General features: G+C 42.6%; 1 protein-coding gene across 3 annotated transcripts; it reads left to right on the top strand.

Annotated features, from left to right (window-relative positions):
- The first annotated feature begins 634 nt into the window (after positions 1-634).
- On the top strand, positions 635-22,614 carry ubl3a (ubiquitin-like 3a). 3 transcript variants are annotated; one of them, XM_058087678.2, is made up of 6 exons: positions 635-762; positions 1,006-1,075; positions 18,664-18,772; positions 19,094-19,180; positions 19,585-19,662; positions 21,480-22,614. In XM_058087678.2, the coding sequence occupies exons 2-6, from the start codon at positions 1,070-1,072 to the stop codon at positions 21,530-21,532; spliced, it is 333 nt and encodes a 110-aa protein (XP_057943661.2). In that variant the 5' UTR covers positions 635-762; positions 1,006-1,069; the 3' UTR covers positions 21,533-22,614. The 3 variants fall into 3 exon arrangements, with proteins under 3 accessions (XP_057943661.2, XP_057943660.2, XP_057943659.2); XM_058087677.2 differs by lacking the exon at positions 635-762 and having other exon boundaries at positions 941-1,075; XM_058087676.2 differs by lacking the exons at positions 635-762; positions 1,006-1,075 and adding an exon at positions 4,080-4,692.
- Positions 22,615-23,940: the final 1,326 nt, after the last annotated feature.

A 23,940-nucleotide genomic window follows, 5' to 3' on the forward strand; every position in this document is an offset into this window, starting at 1 on the left:
AAGAGGGATTATGTGCTTTGTGACATAAGAACGTACGCACACATTACTGCACACACACACACGGCATGTATAGATGGCATGATAGGCCTCACACACAGGTGTGGGGTGAAACAGCTGACCTCTGACCTGCTACGGTATAAGAGAAGCTCACTATGCTACCATACACAAAAATCTAAATTTAGGACAAGCAGTGATGAGCCTACATGTGACAGCTGCACTCTCTGCAGTGCACCTCTCAGCCACTGAGTGTGTGTGTGTGTGTGTGTGTGTCTCCTGGTCCTTGTAATCCTGGTGGTGCAAGCTTGGGTTGCATCAGTGGTCTATGGGCGACATCTAGTGGATAGTTAGGAAAACTGCAGCAATGGTGACAAAAAAAGATACAGTCCATCTATCTATCTGTCCGTCTATCTATCTTATATCTTTACAAATGACCAAATTGTGACTAGTATTTAAGTGGTAAACAGACATGCTGACCCCGAACAGCTGGGCCTACCTGAAGGGATCCTGTATGAGCTTAATTGTCCACTAGATGGCGGTGTTGCAGCGCAAGAGGGCCGTGCCCTTGTAGGCTGTATGGATGTGTACACAAGAGGATTGTGCTCATATTTTGTGTTTTAAATTTGACACGATGAGACAATGCCCCGAGGATTAGGATTAAATCAGATATCCATTCGTTAATGACCCGCCGATCATCAAATTGATTGAAACAATTAGCAAAAAAGCTCATGCACCACACAGAGCGTGTACCTAATTTTGTGACAGGTGAGTGGAGGTCCTCAGGGATTAGTCCTCTCCGTCGAAGACGTTAAGATACTTAACATTAGCTAGCTGGCTATAGGTCAAAATGTATTGAAATCTCCTGTCAAGAGAGCGAATGACATGTGAGCGGAAGACAGAGTGGACTTTGTGTGAAGCACCTCCAACGTCATGATATTGTCATTCCTGTTGAGTCGATCTTGGATTTATTCATCTGTTTTCTGCTTGCTGTTGTGTTTGTTCTGTCAGCTCCGCTGCTGACACGTCCGACGACTCCGAGCGAAACAAGAAAAACACTCAAAAGTGGGAAAACATGAAGGTTGGTTCCAGCAAAGATCACATGTTATTATCTCTGGTGATAATTCCGCCTTTCTTGGTTGAGCTGGGATTAGTGACAATGCTATAGAAATGACTATTTCAGCAATGTTATAGTTGATCCACCTGATGATTATTGTTCGAAAACATTGCTTCGCGTTCAAAAGTACAGTATTGTTATCTTTTATCGCCCGTTAGAGGGCGCCACTGTCACTGTCTATCGCTGTAATCACATATTGTCACATATTGTCCAAACTAAATACATAAAAATGTGAAGTTATATGATATTTATCACCTTTTGTTTACTACATTATATGCTAAAAAGAGTAACTAAGTCATGAAGTATCGTGAAAGAGAAAAACATCTCAACTTTACATGGGGACAGAGGAACAACTAGCAAGATAGCGGCACAAACAGCACCCGGGCTGGACTTGTGTCCAATCCTAAGGCCGGAAGTTTTAGGCCACACATCATCATTAAAAAAACAAACAATAACATAACAGTACTCTATGCCAGGTTCTCTCCCTCTTCACCCAACAGTGGTTATTTTGCAAATGGTACAGTCATTGGTACTCCTGAAGTGGGTCTGTCACGTGCACGTCAATCAAACAGGAAGTGATAGTCACGTGAGAGTTAATGTGGATGTGTAACTTGGGTGAAATCGTACCAAAAATCATAATGGAAACGGCTACACAGATCACTAACCACATTCACGCAGTAAGCTATAAAATCAAAGACAAAACAAAGACAAAAACAACTATTCACAAAGCAGTTCTGTAAAGGAAAGTACTCCCAGGAACACAATGTCATCTATTGAGTGCTAATATGTAATATCATGTATGTAGTGCTAATAGACAGTATATAACGCATCTGTTGACCAAACCTGTCAATCCCGTTTTTACTGGATGCGCTAAAAGTGTTTTTTTTGCCTCCCAAGAGCCACTGGATTAAGTTCATAATCTACTCTCATACACACGGTGGAGTGTGTGTGTTTTTGTTGTCAGTGAATGAAGGTCAGTGTGTGATTTTAGCTGAGCCAGCAAAGCAGGTCAATGCAGTCATTATCCATTAATGGAGATTATTTGATCAGAAAATGGTTGTGTTTGGTCTCCATCTTCTGAGAGACGTCTGGGATGTATTGTGGCCGAATAAGGTGGTCATAATATTAGAAACAGCAGACATTCTCTACTTGTTTGTTTTTGTTTTTCTTGTTTTTCTCCATCACCTCTTCTTCGGTGGCCCACTATAAATCCACAAAGATGTCTCGTTCGCTAAAAATCACTAGACAAATGCTGAAGACAGTTTTGGAAAGTTTCTAGCAGTTGTCTGTAAAACACACACTGTGTGTCTCAATTGGTGGACATTCTTTCGGACTTCAATCTTTTAGTGCGAAGTGCATTCTTGAAGTGATTGATGCATGACTTGACCACGCCCTCTCTGCGTCACGTGCCTGATGATAAACAAAGTGTCTTTCCTCACCAGCCCTACTCCTCCACTCCACACTCCTCTGAATGTGAATTGCCGCCATCTTCGTTAAGGGAACCAGTCAAACTACCATACAATAAGGCAACCAGGATGTGGAGCAGCCTGGACTTCAAAATAAAGCAATGGGAGACAAGACATTTCTTAACATAAGTGTGTCAATAATTAGATTTTCAAGGAAGACACATAGACACAGTCACGTTAGTGCTATTGGAACATTAGCGCAAATTCGCTGTTTTCAACTTTATAAAAGATTTTCAGCAAGCTATGGTTCTCTCATTCACTTCTCGGCGAGTAAACAAACGATTTCATTGGCTCATTTAGAGTGACGTCACCGAGTTGGCTTACACGTAACAATGATGATTGAAGTAATTATGCCGCTGTGGTTGGTCCGCGAGCACGATTAAAAGTTATTACAGTAAAGTCTCGTTATATCGATATTGTCGATATAATATCGATATAACCGGACTGTCGATATATCCGATCCTGTGCCGAACTGCATTAAAAGTGGGCAATAATGCACTCAACATTGTTCTATAGTATAGAACAATGTCGAGCAGCTTAAATCAATCTTTGCTTAAGGATTTCAATACCAAAAAAGAACACGACGAACGGCTGCTTCCAGTCAACTTTATTTTTCACACTTTTACCACCAGAGCACAGCACACACGCTGATTCCCGCACTTCCTGGTTCACAGGTCATGCTCAACCCGCCCCACATAGCTGGCCAATCACATGCCTGCAACAGAAGAACCAACTGCGTTCGTGGTTTCTCTCGTGTGTATAGATTCTATAGAAAACCACGAACACCAGCATGTACATATGAAAAACAGTGATTATTGCAAGCGATAAAAAGATATCTGAATACAACACAATTAAATACATGTATTTGTACGCTTGTGTCTTCGTTGGAATAGGTGTGTATGCTATGTCAGTTGGTTCTTCTGTTGCAGGCATGTGTTGGGTTGAGCATGACCTGTGAACCAGGAAGTGCGGGAATCGGTGTGTGTGCTGTGCTCTGGTGGTGGAAGTGTGAAAAATAAAGTTGACTGGAAGCAGCCGTTCGCCGTGTTCTTTTTTGGTATTGAAATCCTTAAGCAAAGATTGATTTAAGCTGCTTTTGTATCGATATAAGCAGACCAAATTGGCTGGCGGGAGATGAAAAGGGCATCGTAGTAACCGGATTATCATAATAACCGGGTATCGTAACGGAACTAATTATATCATAAAAGACTAGAAATTTGCCGGGAAATGAAAATAGTATCGTAATAAGCAGTACTTCGATATAACCGATATCGATATAACGAGACTTTACTGTATTATATTTTCCAATTCACTTTTATTGGTCAGCCATTTGGTGACTGTATTGGCTTCATACAATACCTGCTTTTGAAATATGTAAAGAAATATACAGCAAACTAAGTTGCCATACTTGTTGGGTAAGCACAGCATTTTATTGTTTTAAGTTATTTTACAGGAAGCGTCAGTGTAGTGTGAGTCTTATTTTGAAAAGCAAGAAACGGATACAGCGAATTCGGCCGTGCTGCTATCTTGTCGGTCCATGGCGACAGTGGATGACAGCTGAAGGTTCGTAAAGGTCCATGACGGTCGAGCCAGCTTGACGTAGTAACCTGGAGAGCCCCCTTTTCGCCTTTTACTGCTTTTGACACAGTTTCAAAGGACGTGAAAGGACTTTACGGTCGGATATTGACATTCTCCTGGCCTGGACTGCTCGAAGGCGACGAGCGAAGAGTCCGGATGTGCTTCTTGTTCTTGTTCCGCATGGCGTAGTCTCCTTCTTGTCCTCCTCGGAAGAACCTTATTCATGCTCGGGGGGTTTCTGCGGGCCCTCGGGTCGACGGTCCTCTCTCCAGAACCAACAGAACCTTGCAGTTAGTGCGGACTATCGGCGGACATGTTGGCCCAGTAGCGACGAGGTGGACCGCGTCTGGTTGCCTCGGTGTGGTGGACCTGCAACTTCTGACGTTTTTTTGTTTTTTTTTAGTTTCAAACAAGGAAAGACATAATTAGCTTCCCTTATATCAGCTTTGGGAGATTTGACAAGAGGACAGTAAAGAGAACATTTGTGTTGTTGTGTGGACAACCTGCAAGATGACGTCCTGCACCCCTGCAGATATGGTGAGCTTTAAATGTCTTTATTCCAACTCATCATGTACGGACTACATTACTAAAGACATGCAGCTATAAGTGAATATGGCCATTTCTACGTGGGACTCCACATCTTATTATTGACTTACTAGTCACTTAGTGTGCACATCCCAACGTCATCTCACACAGAAATTCCTTCTTGGAAGTAAGATTCTTTCCACGAAATAACACGCCAACACTGAGAAACATTAATCAGCTCTTGGCTTGACTGAATTCCAGCAGAGTCAGTTATTACAGAGTGAGTTATTAAATATATTGATGCCATAGCGTGACACTTGAAATGTCTGTGGATGATGATTAACTTTTAATGCCACACAAATCAAAGGTGAGGCCATAAAGTCTTGTTGTGTGTGTGGTTGGCTTACTGTGCTGCTCACAGCCACCAGGGAGCGTCTTTGCATGGAATCTGGGGATTGCTATGATAGGCTGTGATTCGTTAACTACCATTAAATCAATGATGTCATCGCATGGTTGTGTTATGATTAGTTTTGGTTCGGTCATGATACTGCTTACAGCCATTATGGGAGTGACTGAGGATTGCTATGATAGGTTGTGATCATTAAAATGTGCTGCAGCATTCACATACACCAGGGGTGTCCAGACTTTTTCCCCACAATGGGGCCATTTTGATACATTTTGTACATTAAAGATGCTAAAATGTAGGGCAATATATGCAGAAGAAGACATTATAGTTTTGTGTTATAGCCAACAAAGCAAATTGTTGCTAAATGTCATTAATACTCACTTTATTTTTACAATATGCCGCCAGGCCGGATGTTGCAACCCCCTGACACCCAGCTTCTGGTGTCCTATAGTCATTTAGCATCCTTGGGCAGGGGGTCTAAGTGGCCCATGGTTCATTTTTTATTCTAAATAATACAAATTTATTAAAAAAAACAATAAAAATACGTGAAAAGACCACAAAACTGCAATGTAGCATTTATAACAAAATTAATATCATAATGCCCCTGTATGCTTCCCCTGTTTGATGCTCAACAGTAGGAAGTAGTTTTGTTGTTGCAACTGTGACAACTGGCCTTTTGTGAGTGTTTGTGCTTGTGGTGCGTTCAAGTGCAGGAATGCCGTGTATTGTGTGTCTTGGCCCTAAAACTAGCTAAACCAGTACTGTTTTTGATTCTGCCCACATTGAGGAACACATTCTTATCTGATGTGCTTATCTATAATGTCTGTAACCAGTGTGTGTGCGTGTGTGTGACATTTAGTTAACCCCTGACGCTGCAGAAGCACAGCTGGTAGGAGGCGTTTGAGTGCACAGCAGCCCCTTTATGTCTCACACTGTGACCCGGCGGTGCATCAAGATTACCATACAATGTACTTAGCTATCATATTGTTTCATATTTTCATTGTACACAAATGAGTGCTTTTTGGTCCCCTTCCATTGGGATACTATGCACAGTGGTAGGGTTACTAAAGGGGGCGCAGGTAGATGGGGTGCACTTGAATTGATTGTCCTGTCCTTACTCGCGTACCTAGTTATACTAGCATTTACGCTGACTGGACCACTCAGATGAAGGAGATGGACTGGAGAGTTCTGAAGTGTGGCGGCTTTTGTCACAGAGACCGACTCTCAGAACCCTCAGAAGCCCTCTAAAACCCTTCTAGAACTCTCTGTCGTGGAGTCAGTCCCAGCTGCGCCTGTGTTCCTGCAAGTTGAGCTGATCATTGGAACAGCAGGCCCATTATGCAGACTGGGGTGTTGGGATAACGTGGAGAGGAAGCTAAGCGGCGAGCCGGCTACTATGCACATGCACATATGCACACACACACACACACACACACACAGGTCCAGTGTCTAAAGTGCCTAAAAATAGCATGGATTATGGCTATAATCACGAGAGCAGTGTGCCGTCTTATTTACTTAAATGCCACATGAATCCTTTACGACATTCATAGAAAGTCCATGTTATGTCATCAGCTCAATGTAGCATCTACTCGCCATTAGCTTTCAACATATTGTAGAAATGACACCAATTTAATATTAAGTGTGTACATATATTTGGACTGTGATATTTGGAGGGGTAGGATTTAATAAGCTTTGCTTCTTCCTACTCCTTTTGGACATGTGGAACTGTAAACTGATTATGTATGCACTCAATTGTAATCTGATGCAAAAAAAATGTAAACCCAAATCATTTTTTTTTATTGGCATGCAGCTTAAATAGATTATTGATTAGATAAATTACTAGATAATACAGAAAAGTTTTGTTCATCTAGCTTAGCATATATTGGCCTATATTGGATTGCTTTTAGCATATTTAATGTAAAGTATGTATCAAAGAGACCCCTACCCTTTATTTAATTTTTTTACATACAGTCATCCCTTGTTTGTCGTGGTTAAGAAAGTATTATTCAATATTAATACTAAGTGCAATATTTTTGTACTTAGAGCATAGAAAACCTGTATGACCCGTAAACCTGAAATAACACCCCTGTAGTCACCTTTACACTCATGTTATTCTTTGTTTACACCACATTGCTCGCCTGTTATGTGCGGGCTCTGGGATCACTGCAGGGACGCAAGAGACGACCATTAGCAAGCCAGTGAGCTAACTAGCCACCAATTTATGTACTGTATTCAACAGTTAAGAAAAGGTTTAAAACTGAGGGAAGATGGACAAAGCAGCTTACCACTTCCACACTGAATGGGAGGAGAACTAGTTTTCACTATATCATGTCAGACAGGCCATGGCTAACTCCATGCAGTGTGATGGTAATCTAATGTCATGTCTTAGATTACTTATCATTTTCTCCTGTGTGTGGTTGACCCGAGATATGGATGGAACAACACTTGGAGAAGCTGTGTGGATGAGGAGGAGGAGGAGGAGGAGAAGGAGGAGGAAGAGTTCATGTCATGTTCATGCCAAAAAGTTGTGGGTGAAATAATTTGGGTGCGAGTAGTAGGAGTAGAAGAATTACACCTGCTTCTGGAGGATGAAGAATGTGTTCCAGAAGGACCTCTGGCAGACCCCACATGGGGTCAAAGTGGTTGCCATGGCAACTGCGGGCCCCTTGAATCCAAAAACTGGATGCCTGTGTGTGCACCGTAGTATCTCTTCTATCTAGGAGATAACCATCTATCTTGGTTAGCTACATGGCTAACATGCCCCCTCAGGACACACGTGACCTCCAGTGAAGGTCAAATGTAAGGCATGTGAGAATGGGAACGGGAGGGGCTCAGCGACACTTCATCTCCAGCAGATCCAGTATGTAAGTGACACATGTTTGGACAGGGAAAAGTGAAATGAACCCAATAGAACTATGACAGCACACACTGGGTGGAGCTCTGTGTGTGCGTGTTTGTGTTCGTGCGTCTCCAACGTGAGCATGACATCATCTCAGCCCGGCCCAGGAGTTCATATACTGTACAGTTGTGAATGTGGAGGTGTTTTGATGATGATGATGAGGCAAAGATTAGTTGTGCGTGTGTGATCATTCAGCGGTATTGATGAGCATGCTCCCATAGAAAGATTCTCATCATCCATTGATTACATAACTCTTTGTGGACATGCGCATGTGTGTGTATGTATATGTGATGTCCATGAGTAATGACTTCCTGCTGTTCCTACCAGTTCTCCTGCTGTCACTTTGCAGGGCCAGAACCAGCTCTGTGTGGGTCTTTCCAAGCCATTACAGGTGGGGGTGTTATTAGCATCAGCTAGGTCTGTTCTTCTTAGTGCCAGTTTGTGTCAGTGCCAGCTCTCTTGTGTCGTCACAGATCTCTGTGGCTCCATTTATATGTGGTGCTTTTGAAGTTGAAGTTGTTGGTGGGTCAGTTTCTAAATGAACCAGGTTGTTGAGGTGGCTGGGTTAGCATAGCATGCTATTGCGGCTGTGCGTGTGTGTTTATACCAAGTTGCGTTTTAGGGCTTGTTAATGTAAGCCAGCATTTTGGGATGCCTGCTGATGTCATGCAAGTTCTGAGTGAAATAAAGAAGAGGCACATTTGTTCTTGTTTGTTTGTCACCTCATCTCACTTAGCAAGGTGAGAGACATTCTCAACACACACACAAAACACAATGTCTCTTTGTGTGAACGTAATAAAGTGATTGGAATCGCATCGCAGACTATCTCTTCCTTAACCACAAGCACAGGCAGTAGAGTTTCTTGAGGATTTTGTTGCAACCTCTCGTTAGAAAGGTTACATTGTCCAGTGATGTAGAGCGTCAATGAATGGAATAAAAGTGTATTTTTTTTTTGTATTTTATTCACTACCACAAGCTCACACTCTGTAGTGGTAAAATAACTGTAAAAAGTAGTGATTTGTAAGATTTAAAAGGAGAAAAAATAGAATCTCGTTAGAATCTCTGCTTGGACATTACTGCGTGGAGTTTACATGTTCCTGTGCGTGGGTTTTCTCCGGGTACTCCCGTTTCCTCCCGCATTCCAAAAACATGCTAGGTTATTTGGCGACTCCAAATTGTCCGAGTGTGAATGGTTGTTTGCCTATATGTGCCCTGTGATTGGCTGGCCACCAGTCCAGAGTGTACCCCGCATCTCACCCAAAGTCAGCTGGGATAGGCTCCAGCACCACCGCGAACCTCGTGAGGATAAGCGGTAGAAAATGAATGAATGAATGAATATACCCCCTAGTGAGGATAAGCGGCATAGAGAATAGATGGATGGATGGATGGATGGATGGATGGCGACCGAAACAACATTGGCAGCAAAGGATGTTCACAATGGATGATTGTACTTACATTTACAGTAGCACTCAAATATTTGGACATACTTTCTCACCACTACTGCATAAATGAGGTGTGTCTAAACCTTTTGACTGGTAGTGAATATTCTAATCACCCAGCATCTTTGCTACTGGGTGTATGCATGCGTACATGTGTACTTCTCCCATTCTGTCTTATGCCATCTGGTAAATTCCAGCACAGAGGACATTTTCACTTGCCTGCAGTGTGTACGCGCAGGCGTGCGTGTCCTCCAGACACACTTACATGTGGACACAATGTCTCCCACGCACACACGTCATCACATGAGCAGCATCCTCCTTTTGTGTGAAGGAGAAAAGAAAAAGGAACGTGACTGCTGTCTTGGGGCTGCGCTTCCTCCCCACTCATCTTCCTCACGTGTTTGTCCTTTAAATGTCCTACTGGACCCAACGTGTGGTGCCAGAGGACTACTGGAAACTACCTGAAAACTCTTCAGCAATTAATGCGGACTTCAGTTTGTGTTGACTCTTGTAGTTGTCCGTATGTGATGTCACCATTTTTACATGCGTAGGCATACAGTAAGTACATAAACATCAGATGTATAAAAACATTCCACAGTATTAGTTTGGTCTGGACTCAAGATCTCAGCATATATTCAACCTGACACTTTTCACTATGTCATCATTCTTTTATTTCAAATAGATCATGTTTTATTGAGTGTATACTACTAATGTACCTTCGTTACGTTATATGCTGTGTTTGTGTGTAATGTGCCACGTTTACCTCATATTCAATGCTAACCCCTACATGCAGAAAACTGAAAGTGATGGTGCAACCATGTTAATTAGCAAGACGGGCGACTTATAGACGGGCGACGGAGCTGACTTCCGGTTCCTGTTTCCACGCATTAGCAAGCTAGTAGGCTGCAACAAGGACGGTTTGTGATAAAAGTACACTAAGAGCACAGTTGGACTCATATCTGTCATGATAATGAAATCAATTATTACACACATTCATACCTATATTTACAATACATATTTTTTTTAGAACGTGTGAGGAAACTGTTTCCACTGTGCTTGTGATGTAATGTACCATACGTACATTATATTTTTATTTAAATTACCTCTAATGTATAATATGCATTATATTTAATGTACTTTTAATGTATTATATTTACATTATAAGTAATGGACCTCTCATGTACTATACATATTTAATGTACTTTTAATGTATTTATATCATGTTCAATTACACATGATGAAGGCTTGATTGACATCCAAGGTCTTATATGGGATTATGCTGTATTAGGTTGTGTAGGTGTACCTAATAAATTGGCAGCTGAGTGTATTTTGGCCCCCAAAAAGCAGGAAACAGACTAAAAGGTCAGCTGAGCTAATCCTGCCTGCAGGCCGTCACTTCTCTGCAGACACTTCCTTGAAAAGAAGATGAGGAAGGCAGGGAAAGGCCTCCTGTGAGGGCACAAGGGGGAGGAGCTTCTAATTGGTGTGGAGCAGGAATTCACACTGTGATGGAAGATTGTGTGTGTGTGTGTGTGTGGTCCTGAAGGACACCGTCTAGACACGTGCAGGCCCACTAGAGGGGAATCGATTGGAGCGTTCCGAAGCCATTTCATGTCCTTCAAGTGTTGTCTCAGCACCGCTACCAGTGTCCAAGTGGACACGACACCTCTCCGCACTAATTATACATCACACACGGAGGAGGAGCTGCACCTTCACGCATCTTTATCCTGTTACTATTGTTCAACACACGCTGGGACCCTACTGTTGGGCCTGTTGTACCTACAGGGACTGAGCTACACATAGTGTGGCGTCTTGATGGGTGGATGGAGCATGCTTACTTCCAAAAAGAAAATGTCCTCCATGCTTGTCTTATTATCTCAAGATTTAAAGATCCAGCTGTTAAAGGTCTCAGTGCGAGAATGTTGTGGAGCCTGATGGTCCCAGTAGAGATGAGGACATGTGGAGCCTCGCCTAGCTGCGCTCCGACAAGGGGAGGGATGGAAGCTTCTCAGGTCTAAACTGTTTCAGATGCTGTCAGTAAATATTCGCGCACTGCTCATCCCCCCACCTCCTCCTTTCGTGGAAAAGCAGATGCTGGGCCCGTAGACAAAATCTGCAAGGAAAGAATTTAATGCATGTCACAGTTGCCCTTCACGTTACTGTCCTGATGTCAACTCAGTTGTTCATGAGCCAAAATGTCAGACTGTGTTGGCCGCGTGAAGGATACCTGCATCAACACTCACGCTGTTTGATGATTCAAGGAGGAGGAAGTGATGAAGAGCGAGGGCGCCGAGCCGTCAGGTTGCGTCAGGATGGTGGGATCAGCCCCTGACAGGAAGGACAGACGGGGAGAATTGTCATAGCGTCCATGTCAATATTTACACTGTGTTGATGCAATCAGTTGATGCTGTGTCTCAGCTGGTGCACTTCTGTACTTGCAGTGTACCGTGCAGTCGTGGATTTGGATAACAGTACGCTGTCAAAATTAAAGTAAACGGCGTACACCGTGCGGTCGTCCCTCGCCATTTTGTGGTACCAATTTCTATCAGGGGTTTAAAAAAATATATGAATAAATCATGCTGTGTTGTGGTTCAACATTCAACTATTAGTTAAAAAATATGCATATTGAAGCTAATTTAATGTATTTTTACCTCACAACAGGCACAATAATTCCTAATAAAAACACGGGCTACTGTTGTGGCCTTAACTCACGGCATGCTGAAACTCAACTCTGAATCCCTGATGTCACTTCATGTCCGCCTGCCATTCAGCTCCCCTGGGAACACATTTATTGCAGCACGCACAAAACTTCTTCTTAGGTCTATTATATTGTGTAGTACAAGAGTAAAGGGAACTATAGGGGTGTTATTTCAGGTCTAGACTGCTCTAATAATGTAATCTCTAATAAGTTTTTCTACATGCTAACTATGGAAATATTCCATTTGGAAATAAGTAATCCTGCTTCACAGAAATTCTCTTATCACAGAACCAATAAACTGCCAGAAACAAGGGTTTACTGTATACTTATTAACGTGTACTGACGGAAGTATTCCATTCTTTATGCCTAAACTGGCTCCTGTAACCAGGAAGAAAGGGGAATGTTGTCCAGAATCATTGTCAATGCGTAAATTGTATATGTTTGTGAACATTACCCTTAGTACACTTCAGTAAGTACACTGTGTACACTGTGTGCTTAGTTCTACCAGAAGTTATAATTGGATATTTACCCATTTTCTTCCTGTTCACCCCCTTTGGCTGCATAGCCGGCCATTTGATAAGCGGCGTTAGCCTGCCTGCATCCATTGAGACGTGACCGATACATGAAGTGAATGGAGTTAGGTTCCCCGGGCTGGTGAAGTTAGCATGTTTCTTGTGCTGCACTCTGACTGCTCACATGTTGACACGTTGCTTTCTCGATCACAATCATGACTTTATTTTGTGACACTTAGTTGTTAGCTAAGTTAGCTGTTTAGCTCTGAGCTACAGGTTGTGCTGAATTTCACTTTTTCCACTCGTTTTCCCTTTTTTGGGTGTTTTTGTGTGTATCCCAAGTACTGATGACTGTGGAGTGCTTGATGTTTTCTTCAAGCATGTAGTATAAAAGTATGAGCTGTCTCACTCTGTGCAAAGAACGCTGACATGAACCACAGCAGTCGTAAAAGGAAGTCATTAGCTCCTTGGGCCACAGGAAGTCATCAGGGCGGCCCTGAGAGGCGAACTGATAAAGGTCTAAGGTGCACACTCTCCCAGGCTAGATCCTCCCGTTAATGCTTAATAGAGTCCAGCAGGAAGACGGCCCCTCCACGCTCGCTTTGTGCCGAAACAAGAGATTACAGGAAATTCACTTGGAATTGATCCGAGGCCAGCGGTGTAAGAGGAGGCCTTGCGAGGAGCAAAGATCAATATTATCTTTCCGTTTCACGCCAACGGAACTTTTGCTTGGTGACGCTAGTCTGCAGGAACGTCAGCTGTATGTTTGTTCCTCAGGAATCACAGAGCACGTCACACCATGTGACCTTTGTGTGCATCTGTCATTGTGCACCTGCATATCTGTCAATGTGTTCTCGCTCCAGCAACAGTAAAAGCAACAATTGTGTTTTACTGCTGAGTTGTGTCCTGCTTTGTATAATTGTATCAAAACTTTGTGTATCGCTCTTTACTGACCTTGCATTGAATTAACCCTTCACTCTTCACCTCTAGAAAGTGTGTCCATTGTAGTGTGGTATCCTGTAGTTGCCGCTGAGTACCCAGCATGCCTTATGGGCAAAATAACAGTTAAAATGAAGTTTGCGCTTTGTCAGTGTTACCCTCATAGAATGGTTGTGTGTTCACTTAGCTGTTATGTGCCGTGTTTTTTATTTCTTGGTTGTCACCATTTGTCACCACGTTCTTCAAGCTAGCGCCAAATGTAAAATAATAAATAAAAGAAAATTATTCTGTGGTGGTCCAAAATGAATTGTGGCGAGCTGCCACAAATAAATAAATGTATGCGAAACGCTGGAAAGTGTAATGGTAATAAAGTTAGGGCACGGCGGTGGGGTGCTTAGCGCGCAGACCTCACAGCTTGGAGACCAGGGTTCAATTCCACCCTCGGCCATCTCTGTGTGGAGTTTGTATGTTCTCCCCGTGCAAGCGTGGGTTTTCTCCGGGTACTCCAGTTTCCTCCCACATTCCAAAAACATGCTAGGTTAATTGGCGACTTTGTCCATAGGTATGAATGTGAGTGTGAATGGTTGTTTGTCTATATGTGCCCTGTGATTGGCTGGCCACTAGTCTAGGGTGTACCCCGCCTCTCGCCCAAAGACAGCTGGGATAGGCTCCAGCACCCCCGCGACCCTCATGAGGAAAAGCGGTAGAAAATGAATGAATGAATGTCCGATATTGCCTTTTTTGCTGAAAACCGATATGCCACTCAATTTCCGTTACCGATATGAGCCGATATTGATATTTGTAACATGAGATATCTCCTGTGGTGGAATGAACACTCAAATATCGGTTTGCATGATCGGGCATCCGATACCAATACCAACCGATATCGCATTTTTTGCTGATCTCGGGCCGATAATTAACGGACATCCCTAATTGTGTGTCAAGCTGGTTCAGATCACTTCCTGCTTATTTTACAATGTATCTTCATTTGTGCACACCTGCAGGTCAGAATGATTCAAACATAGTTGAATCTGACAAACTGTACCTGTAGATTTGTCCTTAACCAAATATCACAACATAGAAAATGCATAAAACAAAATAGTACAAATTGTGGCCTGGAGCCATTTGTTGACTGATTGGGGGGGGGGTGATGTGATGGAGGGTGCAGTGATGGGAGCAGCACCTTTGTGGCGCAGGCGCTTTTGGGGCACCCTTGTGGTGCTGCTGGCGTTTTGGTTTTTGTTGGTTTTGCAGAACGTTTGGTGCTGCTAACGTGCAAGGTCCCACACAATCGATGCCATGATTGTTTACAGTCTGTGTTTACAGCATGTCACACGTTGGAGAAAAGGAGCGCTTGAGTTGTTCATGCTACAGCATCGTTCTTTTAAATGATTGGTAAGGTTCTCACATCATAATATCTGTCTGATCCCCAGGACTTTAGCTAATGTTCTTCTGGTTCTGTGGACATGTAGCATGTTTTATTGATCCTTGCGTCATATAACAGTTACAAAAGCAGCCCTTGCTGGTCTGGCCATTTTTAAAAGGTTAATTCATGGCAGCAAAGCTCTTATTGTTATTTTCCATGTCTTTGCACATATTATTATCAATGTGGTTGGACTGTGCAATAGTGTACAATAATAGTTTATCTCACTGCACAAGTGGACATTATTATTTTTGTAGAAGCAGATTATTTGAAGGCCCAAGTAGATGAGCATCTAATCGCACGGCGTGAATAGAGCAACGGTGCGTGAAGCTCAGAAAGAGACGGTGAGGCTGCAACTGAAAAAGTGCCCCAGGACGTGTTTCTCCTATCAGTCTGCAGCTATTACATAACCTCTGTTTGTATAAATGTGTGTGGGTGTGTGTGAGGGACGCTCATTATGTATTCTGTTAGCTGACGACGATGACAAGGTTGACATAAATGTGACAGTACTCGTAGTCTTACTGACTCTCCTCCATCGCTGCGCTCTCAGTGCTGAGTTGTTTTGGTTAGGAACGTTAGCCACTCATGCGAGCTGCTTTTGCGCTTGTTCGGCGTTCATTCTGGGCTGCGACTGCAAGAAAAGCAAAGCGCAGCATCTTCTTTTATTCATAAGCCATCAACAACTCATTGAGCAACAGTGAATTGTGAATGCAACAACCCCACCAAACAAAGCGGTGCAGTGACATGGACTCGCACTCAAAGAAGACTCCAGCGTCACCATACGCTAACTCATCTGCATTGATTCACTTCTTTTTACACTTGTGTGACACCCTCAGAATGATTATATACGACTTAAAACTGTACACCGCAATAACGTTTTGGTATGTTTAGTCACCCCTCGTATATTTAGTTCATCCCTCGGTTAAGTGGTTCCAGACTAGACTGCCATAACTGAATTTCCACGAAGTAGGATTCAATATTAATGAATGGGATGTAGTTAGTGTATTGAGAACCTATATATACCTATATAATATGATTATTGCCATTATTAGACATGAAATAGCACCCTTATAGACACCTTCACACTGCTATTATTTGTTTATACTACCACACAACTGTGCCGGCAACGGGATCACCGTTTGTAGCATATAGCAAGGTACTGAGCTAACGAGTTCCCTCCAATTTATTTGTTCTAAAGACAAAGAAAGAAGCCAAATTGTACCACTTCCACACAGAATGGGAGGAAAAGTTTCTTCACTCTCATGTTGGACATGCCATGGCTATGACTACTGCCATGCCTAGATGCCATGACGACAAAGGTGATGTCATCTCTCAGTGTAACATTACCAATGCCGGATCACTGTTCGTAGCATATAGCAAGGTACTGAGCTAACTAGTTGCCTCCAATTTATTTGTTCTAAAGACAAAGAAAGAAGCCAAATTGTACCACTTCCACACGGATTGGGAGGAGAAGTTTCTTCACTGTCATGTTGCCATGCCATGGCTATGACTACTGTCATGACTAGATGCCATGACGACTAAGGTGATGACATCTCTCAGTGTAACATTACTGATGCAGACTGACCAGAATGCTACATATAACTTGTCTTTCAACATTTGTTTTACTAATAATAGGCCACGAAACAGCGATCATTTATTAATTTCCAAAAAATGCAATGGAGTAAGGGATTGATGTTCAAACCGCAAAGATTTTAAAAGAAAATGTCACTTTTTTGGAAATCCACAATTCTTACGTGAAACATGACCCCATATCCTTCCTTTTTCTGTGACAAACAGCTAGCATGTGGGAGCTAACGCTGTAGGTAACGGGACGCACCTGTTCCGACTATAAAGCCCTAAAAAAAGCGTTCCAAAAAAACACTGTGACATTGTTATTTGAACAGCGAACACGAAGAATTATTTTTCTGGTGTAGTGACGCAGCACCTCACGCCACTACCTAGAGGTAGCGACAATGTTCCTGGGCACTATTGCTAGCCATGACCGACTCTAACTCTATAACTAATACGACTCAATGTGCACTTGGCGGGAACTCGGCATGCGTCTGTACTGCATCCAATGTGACGTACTGGAGAATCAGATTCCTAATGCATGTACCGTTACCCCCCCCCCACCTGTCCACTTAATGACGTAACTTCTGCTGCTGTTTGGTCCAGCGAGTTGTTGTCGGCACGCTGTTGTGCTTGTGTGTACTGGTGGCATCTGATGGTTTTCACATGTCCGCATAAAGACGTTCTCTGCATGTTGCATCAGCGCCCTGAGCTGCCATGACATCATCATCATCAGCGCGCATGTTAGCATGCGTGAGTAAGCAGTCCACAGCCGCCGGCCTGCAGACACACACATGTCCGGGTTGTGTGTGTTTGTGTTCATGCATGAATGCACGAGGCTGCTGTGCTCGCTTCCTGCCAGTGGTGTGGGGTGGAAGCGAGATGCCTGCAGCTTCTCTACATGGAGATAGCATGGGGGGACGGAGCAGCCCTTATTTGTTGTTGGAACATGTGAATCCCATTTATCTTGCATCCAGGCCAGATCCTAATACATGCTGCTTGCTTGTAGCAGACTATCTCCATGCTTCTCATTTGCAGCCTGTGCTTTGCCTCACTCCCTTTGATTGACAGGTAAAAGGGAGGGAAGAAGATAAGGGCGAGTCAAGAGGATGAGGTGGCGGTCCACGGATGGCGCAGATAGGCAACCTGATGTGACAGGAGGGTATCACCTGAAGTCCCCACTAAGGCATTACTGGCTGTTGCCATGGGAACCAGAATTCCCATTTCCTCGCTAAGAATTGAGATCATGATTCAATGTGATGATTTTGTGCACAGTTACTGTATATACTGAAACTTCAAATGGCCTTTCTCCGCCCTTCTTAATTGGAGGAGGGGGGGTCCCAGAAGTAGACTGAAAATAACCCATCCAATCATAACGCGGCATGCTCGCTCACACCCTTTTTTTTTATAATTAATGCGGTCGATTCTCCCGTGAGCTCCTAATATCATGTCATGAGGTGTGCACTGCTAAGCTGCAACCAGCGGGGGCGCTGTTGTGTGCCTTTCAATACCCTTGAATATTCATTCATTCATTTTCTACCGCTTTTCCTATCCCAGCTGTCTTTGGGCGAGAGGCGGGGTACACCCTGGACTGGTCGCCAGCCAGTCACAGGGTACATATAGACAAACAACCATTCACACTCACATTCATCCCTATGGACAATTTGGAGTGGCCAATTAACCTAGCATGTTTTTGGAATGTGGGAGGAAACCGGAGTACCCGGAGAAAACCCACGCATGCACGGGGAGAACATGCAAACTCCACACAGAGATGGTGGAATTGAACTTGGGTCTCCTAGCTGTGAGGGCTGCGTGCTAACCACTCACCGCCGTGCCGCATCCTTGAATATATGAAGGAAATATAGCAGAGGGGTCACGTCCAGTACAATGCAGGAAGCAGCTGTTTGTGGTGCGATGGCGGGCTCATTGTGTGACTTTGATGATGACAACATTTAGACATGGAGGTGACGAGAGGAAGACACACACGCACGCACAGATGGTAGTCAATGGCTCCTGAAGGCCCGGCTTCCCGTTTCCGATTCCTAACACGACTTCCTGAGACGACGTGACGTACTGATGTGATGTTTGTCTCTCACAGATTAACCTGCGGCTGATCCTGGTCAGCGGGAAGACGAAAGAATTCCTTTTTTCTCCCAACGACTCGGCGACAGACATCGCCAAGCACGTTTATGACAACTGGCCAATGGGTGAGTGATGGCCGCCATTCACTTGAATGTGTGCTGCTTTTTGCACTCACGTCACACACGCACACACACACACACACAATGGATGGCCACTCCGAGTCTCTGTGTGGGAGGATACACAGATTTTTGTGTTTGAGTCAAAAATGTCCAACCTCTGATTCATCCATCCATTGATTAAAACATGTGTCCCAACACTTTTGTCCATACATATGTCTACATATAGCACCCACCTGGGGGTGAAATACTTTGTATATACAGTATATCCATAAGATGCTATTGATGTAGTTGACATATTCAAGAGTCCAATCATGTGTGATGTTCTAGACTGGGAGGAGGAGCAGGTCAGCAGTCCCAACATCCTGAGGCTCATCTACCAGGGACGCTTCCTGCACGGCAACGTGACGCTAGGAGGTGACTGACACACCCACACACACACACACACACACACACACGGAAAGTTCTTTGGCTGTTTCATGTTTTCCTGAGCAGCAGCAGAACAGAAGAAGCTTAGTGCTCAGCACAGGCTGCCTTTGACAGGCACAGGAAGTGGAGGAAAAAGAAGGCAGGAGACGTGGAGGGAGCGAGTCGGGACAGGGTTGGGAGTGTGTGTGTGTGTGGGGGGGGGGTATTCACACACTTCCTTTCTGCCTTTTAGTGCTTAAAGAGGTCAGAGGTGGTGCCCAACCGGCCTCCACTCTTCCATCCTAAACGCCTCATGGTGGTCTTTTTCAGAGGAAGGACGATGCTAACGACCAAGACAGCCGTGATGCTCTCTCCTTGGAAACACTTGATGACGTATTTTCACTCTCTTGCAGCACTCAAGCTGCCTCTGGGGAAGACCACCGTCATGCACTTAGTCGCCAGAGAGACGCTGCCCGAGCCCAACTCTCAAGGTAATGCACGCCGCCGCTGCCTGCCGCCATCTTGTTCCCACACTGCAGAGGTGTACACTCCAGTGTCCAAACACCAGGGGGGAAATCATGTTTCTTATTAGCAACCCTCCTCCACCATCCTGATGGTTTACACACACGTAATAGATCATATTAGTCATATGTAGGGCATCACATCCATAAAAGGCATCATATTTTACAATTATGTTCATACATACATCAATACTACCATAATAATACAATAGCATTAATAACCCCATATTATGGTAGAATATGCATGGTTGGCAGGGTACACCCTGGACTGGTGGAAGACAGCTGGGATAGGCTCCAGCACGCCCGTGAGGATAAGCGCTAGAAAATGAATGAATGAATGAATGGTTGGATTAAAACACATGAGAATGATAGTTTGAACCTTATTTTTAACACTGTGACATCTACTGTATGAAGTTTTACTTTCAAATGTCAGCGGGAACAAAGATGCCGTCATCAAAAGGATCAGGTTCCCTCCCTACCAAAGTATTAGTGGTTTATGTTCATAGAAGGCGTCATATTAGTAATTTATCTATTTATAGAACATGATGGTGGTGATTTCTGTTCATAAAAGGTGTCATATTGGTGATGTGTGTCCATTTAAGACATCATATTAGTGATTTATGTATGTATAGAACATAGTTTTAGCAAGTTATGGTCATAAAATGTATCATATTAGTGATTTATGTATGTATAGAACATAGTATTAGCAATGTATGGTCATCAAAAGTGTCATATTAGTGATTTATGTATGTATAGAACATGGTATTAGCAATTTATGTTTGTTAAAGGTGTCATGTTAGTGATTTATGTATGTTTAGACCATAGTATTAGCAATTTGTGGTCATAAAATGTATCATATTAGTGATTTATGTATGTATAGAACATAGTGTTAGCAATTTATGGTCATAAAATGTATCATATTAGTGATTTATGTATGTTTAGACCATAGTATTAGCAATGTATTGTCATCAAAAGTGTCATATTAGTGATTTATGTATCTATAGAACATGGTATTAGCAATTTATGTTTGTCAAAGGTGTCATGTTAGTGATTTATGTATGTTTAGACCATAGTATTAGCAATTTGTGGTCATAAAAGGTATCATATTAGTGATTTATGTATGTTTAGAACATAGTATTGGCAATTTGTGTTCATTAAAGGTGTCATGTTAGTGATGTGTGTCCATTTAAGGCATCATATTAGTGATTTATGTATGTATAGAACATAGTATTGGCAATTCATGTTCATAAAAGGTTTCATATTAGTGATTTATGTATGTATAAAACATTGTATTAGCAATTTATGGTCATAAAAGGTATCATTTTAGTGATTTATGTATGTATAGAACATCGTATTAGCAATTCATGGTCATAAAAGCTGTCATATTAGTGATTTATGTATGTATAGATGTATGTATGTATTAGCAATTTATGGTCATAAAAGGTGTCATTAGTGATTTATGTATGTATAGAACATAGTATTGGCAATTCATGGTCATAAAAGGTGTCATATTAGCGATTTATGTATGTTTAGAACATAGTATTGGCAATTTGTGTTCATAAAAGGTGTCATATTAGTGATTTATGTATGTATAGAACATGGTATTAGCAATTCATGTTCATAAAAGGCGTCATATTAGTGGTGAATGTCCATTAAAAGGCATCTCTAGACCGTAGTATTAGCTGTGCGTGTCCATAAAAGCATCATATTGGTGATTTATGTATTTATAGAACATAGGATTAGTGATGTATGTTTCAAAACAATGTATTTTATGTTTGTGTCTTCAGGTCAGAGGAACAGAGAGAAGACGGGAGAGAGTAACTGCTGTGTCATTCTGTGAATAAACACCTTCTGGCCCCGCCCCCCTCCCCCCTGCTGTCAAGGCCCGCCCACACGGTCCCTCCTGGCCATTCATGTTTGGCAGACAGTGAGCTCGTCGTCCACCTGTCCTGGGCGCTGTCCTCACTGCGCACAACACACACACCCACACACATAAACTGCATTTCTTCTTCTTTTCTCAACACTTTAAGCCTTCTAACACACACACACACACACACACACACACACACACACACACACACTGGCGCTGTAGCCAATTATCACATTGTAACTGGCTGTTAGCCTGTTGTCATAGCAACGATGCCTTTGTTTTCATTCTTTGAGCTCACACTTCTAACCACTGATTAGATGCCAACACACTTACAAAGTGACAAGCCTGCAGCGTTTGTGACAGTTGTTCGATGCCCCCCCCGCCCCTCCCCTCCTGAGGTAGAAGAGACGCTCTCAGTGTTGGATATGAAAATGGGCCTTCCGTGTTCCTTCCTGTCTTCATTCTTTCAGTCCTATTTTCTAATGATGATGATGATGATGATGATGATGATGGCGTCCTCCTCAATACAAGCATGTGCTCCTTCTGCATATTGTCTGACATGCATCAAAAAGTTTCATTTCATATTTCCCCCCCAGGGAAGCGACATCCAGTGTATCGGACATGATGTGGAAGCTTCTAGATCTTGCTAGCCACTGTGTGTATTTCTATGTATTTGTATGTATTTGTATGTATGTACAGAATGTGTGTGTATGTACATTACCAGGCAAAGGTTTGGAGTGCATACCTTGTCATTCAACAGCATGACGGAGTGTGTGTAAACGTTTGACTGGTACTGTAAGTATGTCTATATATGTATATATACTGTATGTATGTGTGTGTGTGTGTGTGTGTGGACTGTATGCATGTAGCGTGATTAGCTGATTGACTTCCGTGTGCTCTTAATGCTATGTGACTCTTAATCCGCCATGATTGTGTACTGCAATCACATCTGTACAAACACAAACAACATTTGAAGCCAAGTGTAAATAGCACTAAAGAATCCCATCCCTTCCCCGCCCCCACCTGTAAACTAAATAAAGCTTGTTCAAGTGCGCGTTGCGTCGTTTTGCTAACAATGGCGTGACTTGACGGCGGTCTGCCGGGAAAATATCATGTGACCGCAACGGGCACATTTCAACACGACGGAAAGTCCAACTCCTTTCAGAAGAAATGTGTTGCGACATTTCTCTTACAGAAGCGTGTGGTGTCGAACATTTAGGAACAAACGGACGACATACTGTATATGTGGTTTTAATGGCCGACAAAGTGATGCTTTACTCTCCACTTGGCTGGGATGAAGTCATTAAAAACAAAATAGCGTAATAATAGAGTAATAGAATAATAAGAGTGTCTGAATAGCCCTCATGTACACGTTATATGGCAACACTGCAACATGTCAAGACATGTTTTAAGTTCCAATTTGTCACCAAGCTGCTCACCTTTTTTGCTCGTGCTGCCATCTTGCGGCGAAACCCGGTCACAGCAATGCGATCGCTACCAGCAGACGGCTAGGGGTTTCTATCAAACACTGCTGCCATCTTCTGGTGAGAATCTGCAACAGCAACCACAGGACCTGTCGAAAAGTTGTAATTTTTGCCGTTGTACAAATATTTCAACGTTCTTGTGTGTGTTTGCTTATATTATGACTGTATGACTAATATTTTATTCTTGTAAAACCTACTTTAAAAATCACATTTGTAAATTGCAATGATACACAAAATACACAGTTCGGTTCGAACATTACAAATGCATCTTGTTAGAGATATCAAATAAGCTGATGTAAGAATTCATGCTAAATTTTGTACATTATCCATATGAATGGAGTGAGGACAAACTAAAACATGTTCGGCTGTATAAACATATGAATTTCTATGGTGTACCATATTAAAACACAGACCATGTTTGTAGCTCTGCTAAATTAGCTTGCTAAATTAGCATGATATGCTATGAATCGCACCATGGAGTGGATGGTTACGAGCACAGTGACCCGACAGCGACCCCTGTATGGAAGGGTTTGGTACTGATACACGTATTGTTGCAGTCTTACTTTATTGTTCTAAAATCATAACTTTTAACTTTTTCCTCTTATTCCCGTAATAGTTTTACTTTATTCTGGCAATATTTTAACTTTTCTCAACCTAGTTTTCCAAAAGATTGCAACTTTGTTCTGTTTAGTTTCTTAGAATATTATGACTTTTGAAAAAGTTTTTTTCAATAAGCATTGTGCATCTTTCTCAGTCTCATTATTATGATTTTATTCTCGTATAGAAAATGAATGAATTAATATTTTAACTTTTTAAAATAAAATGGCTGCTCTTTTTTTCAGAATTTCTGTAGTTTTGATGTACAAATATGTCATCTTGTAATTATTTTTGGCT

This window comes from Doryrhamphus excisus, linkage group LG21, assembly GCF_037039965.1.
Source record: "Doryrhamphus excisus strain RoL-2023G ecotype Guam linkage group LG21, RoL_Dexc_Guam_v1.1, whole genome shotgun sequence".
Lineage (NCBI taxonomy): Eukaryota > Metazoa > Chordata > Actinopteri > Syngnathiformes > Syngnathidae > Doryrhamphus > Doryrhamphus excisus.

What these genes read in the sequence shown, in the direction of transcription:
- ubl3a (XM_058087676.2), top strand. Translation starts at nt 4,666, where the DNA reads ATGACGTCCTGCACCCCTGCAGATATG. An exon ending in CGGCAACGTGACGCTAGGAG is followed by an intron (nt 19,181 to 19,584) that starts GTGACTGACACA and finishes ACTCTCTTGCAG; the next exon opens with CACTCAAGCTGCCTCTGGGG. An exon ending in GCCCGAGCCCAACTCTCAAG is followed by an intron (nt 19,663 to 21,479) that starts GTAATGCACGCC and finishes TTGTGTCTTCAG; the next exon opens with GTCAGAGGAACAGAGAGAAG.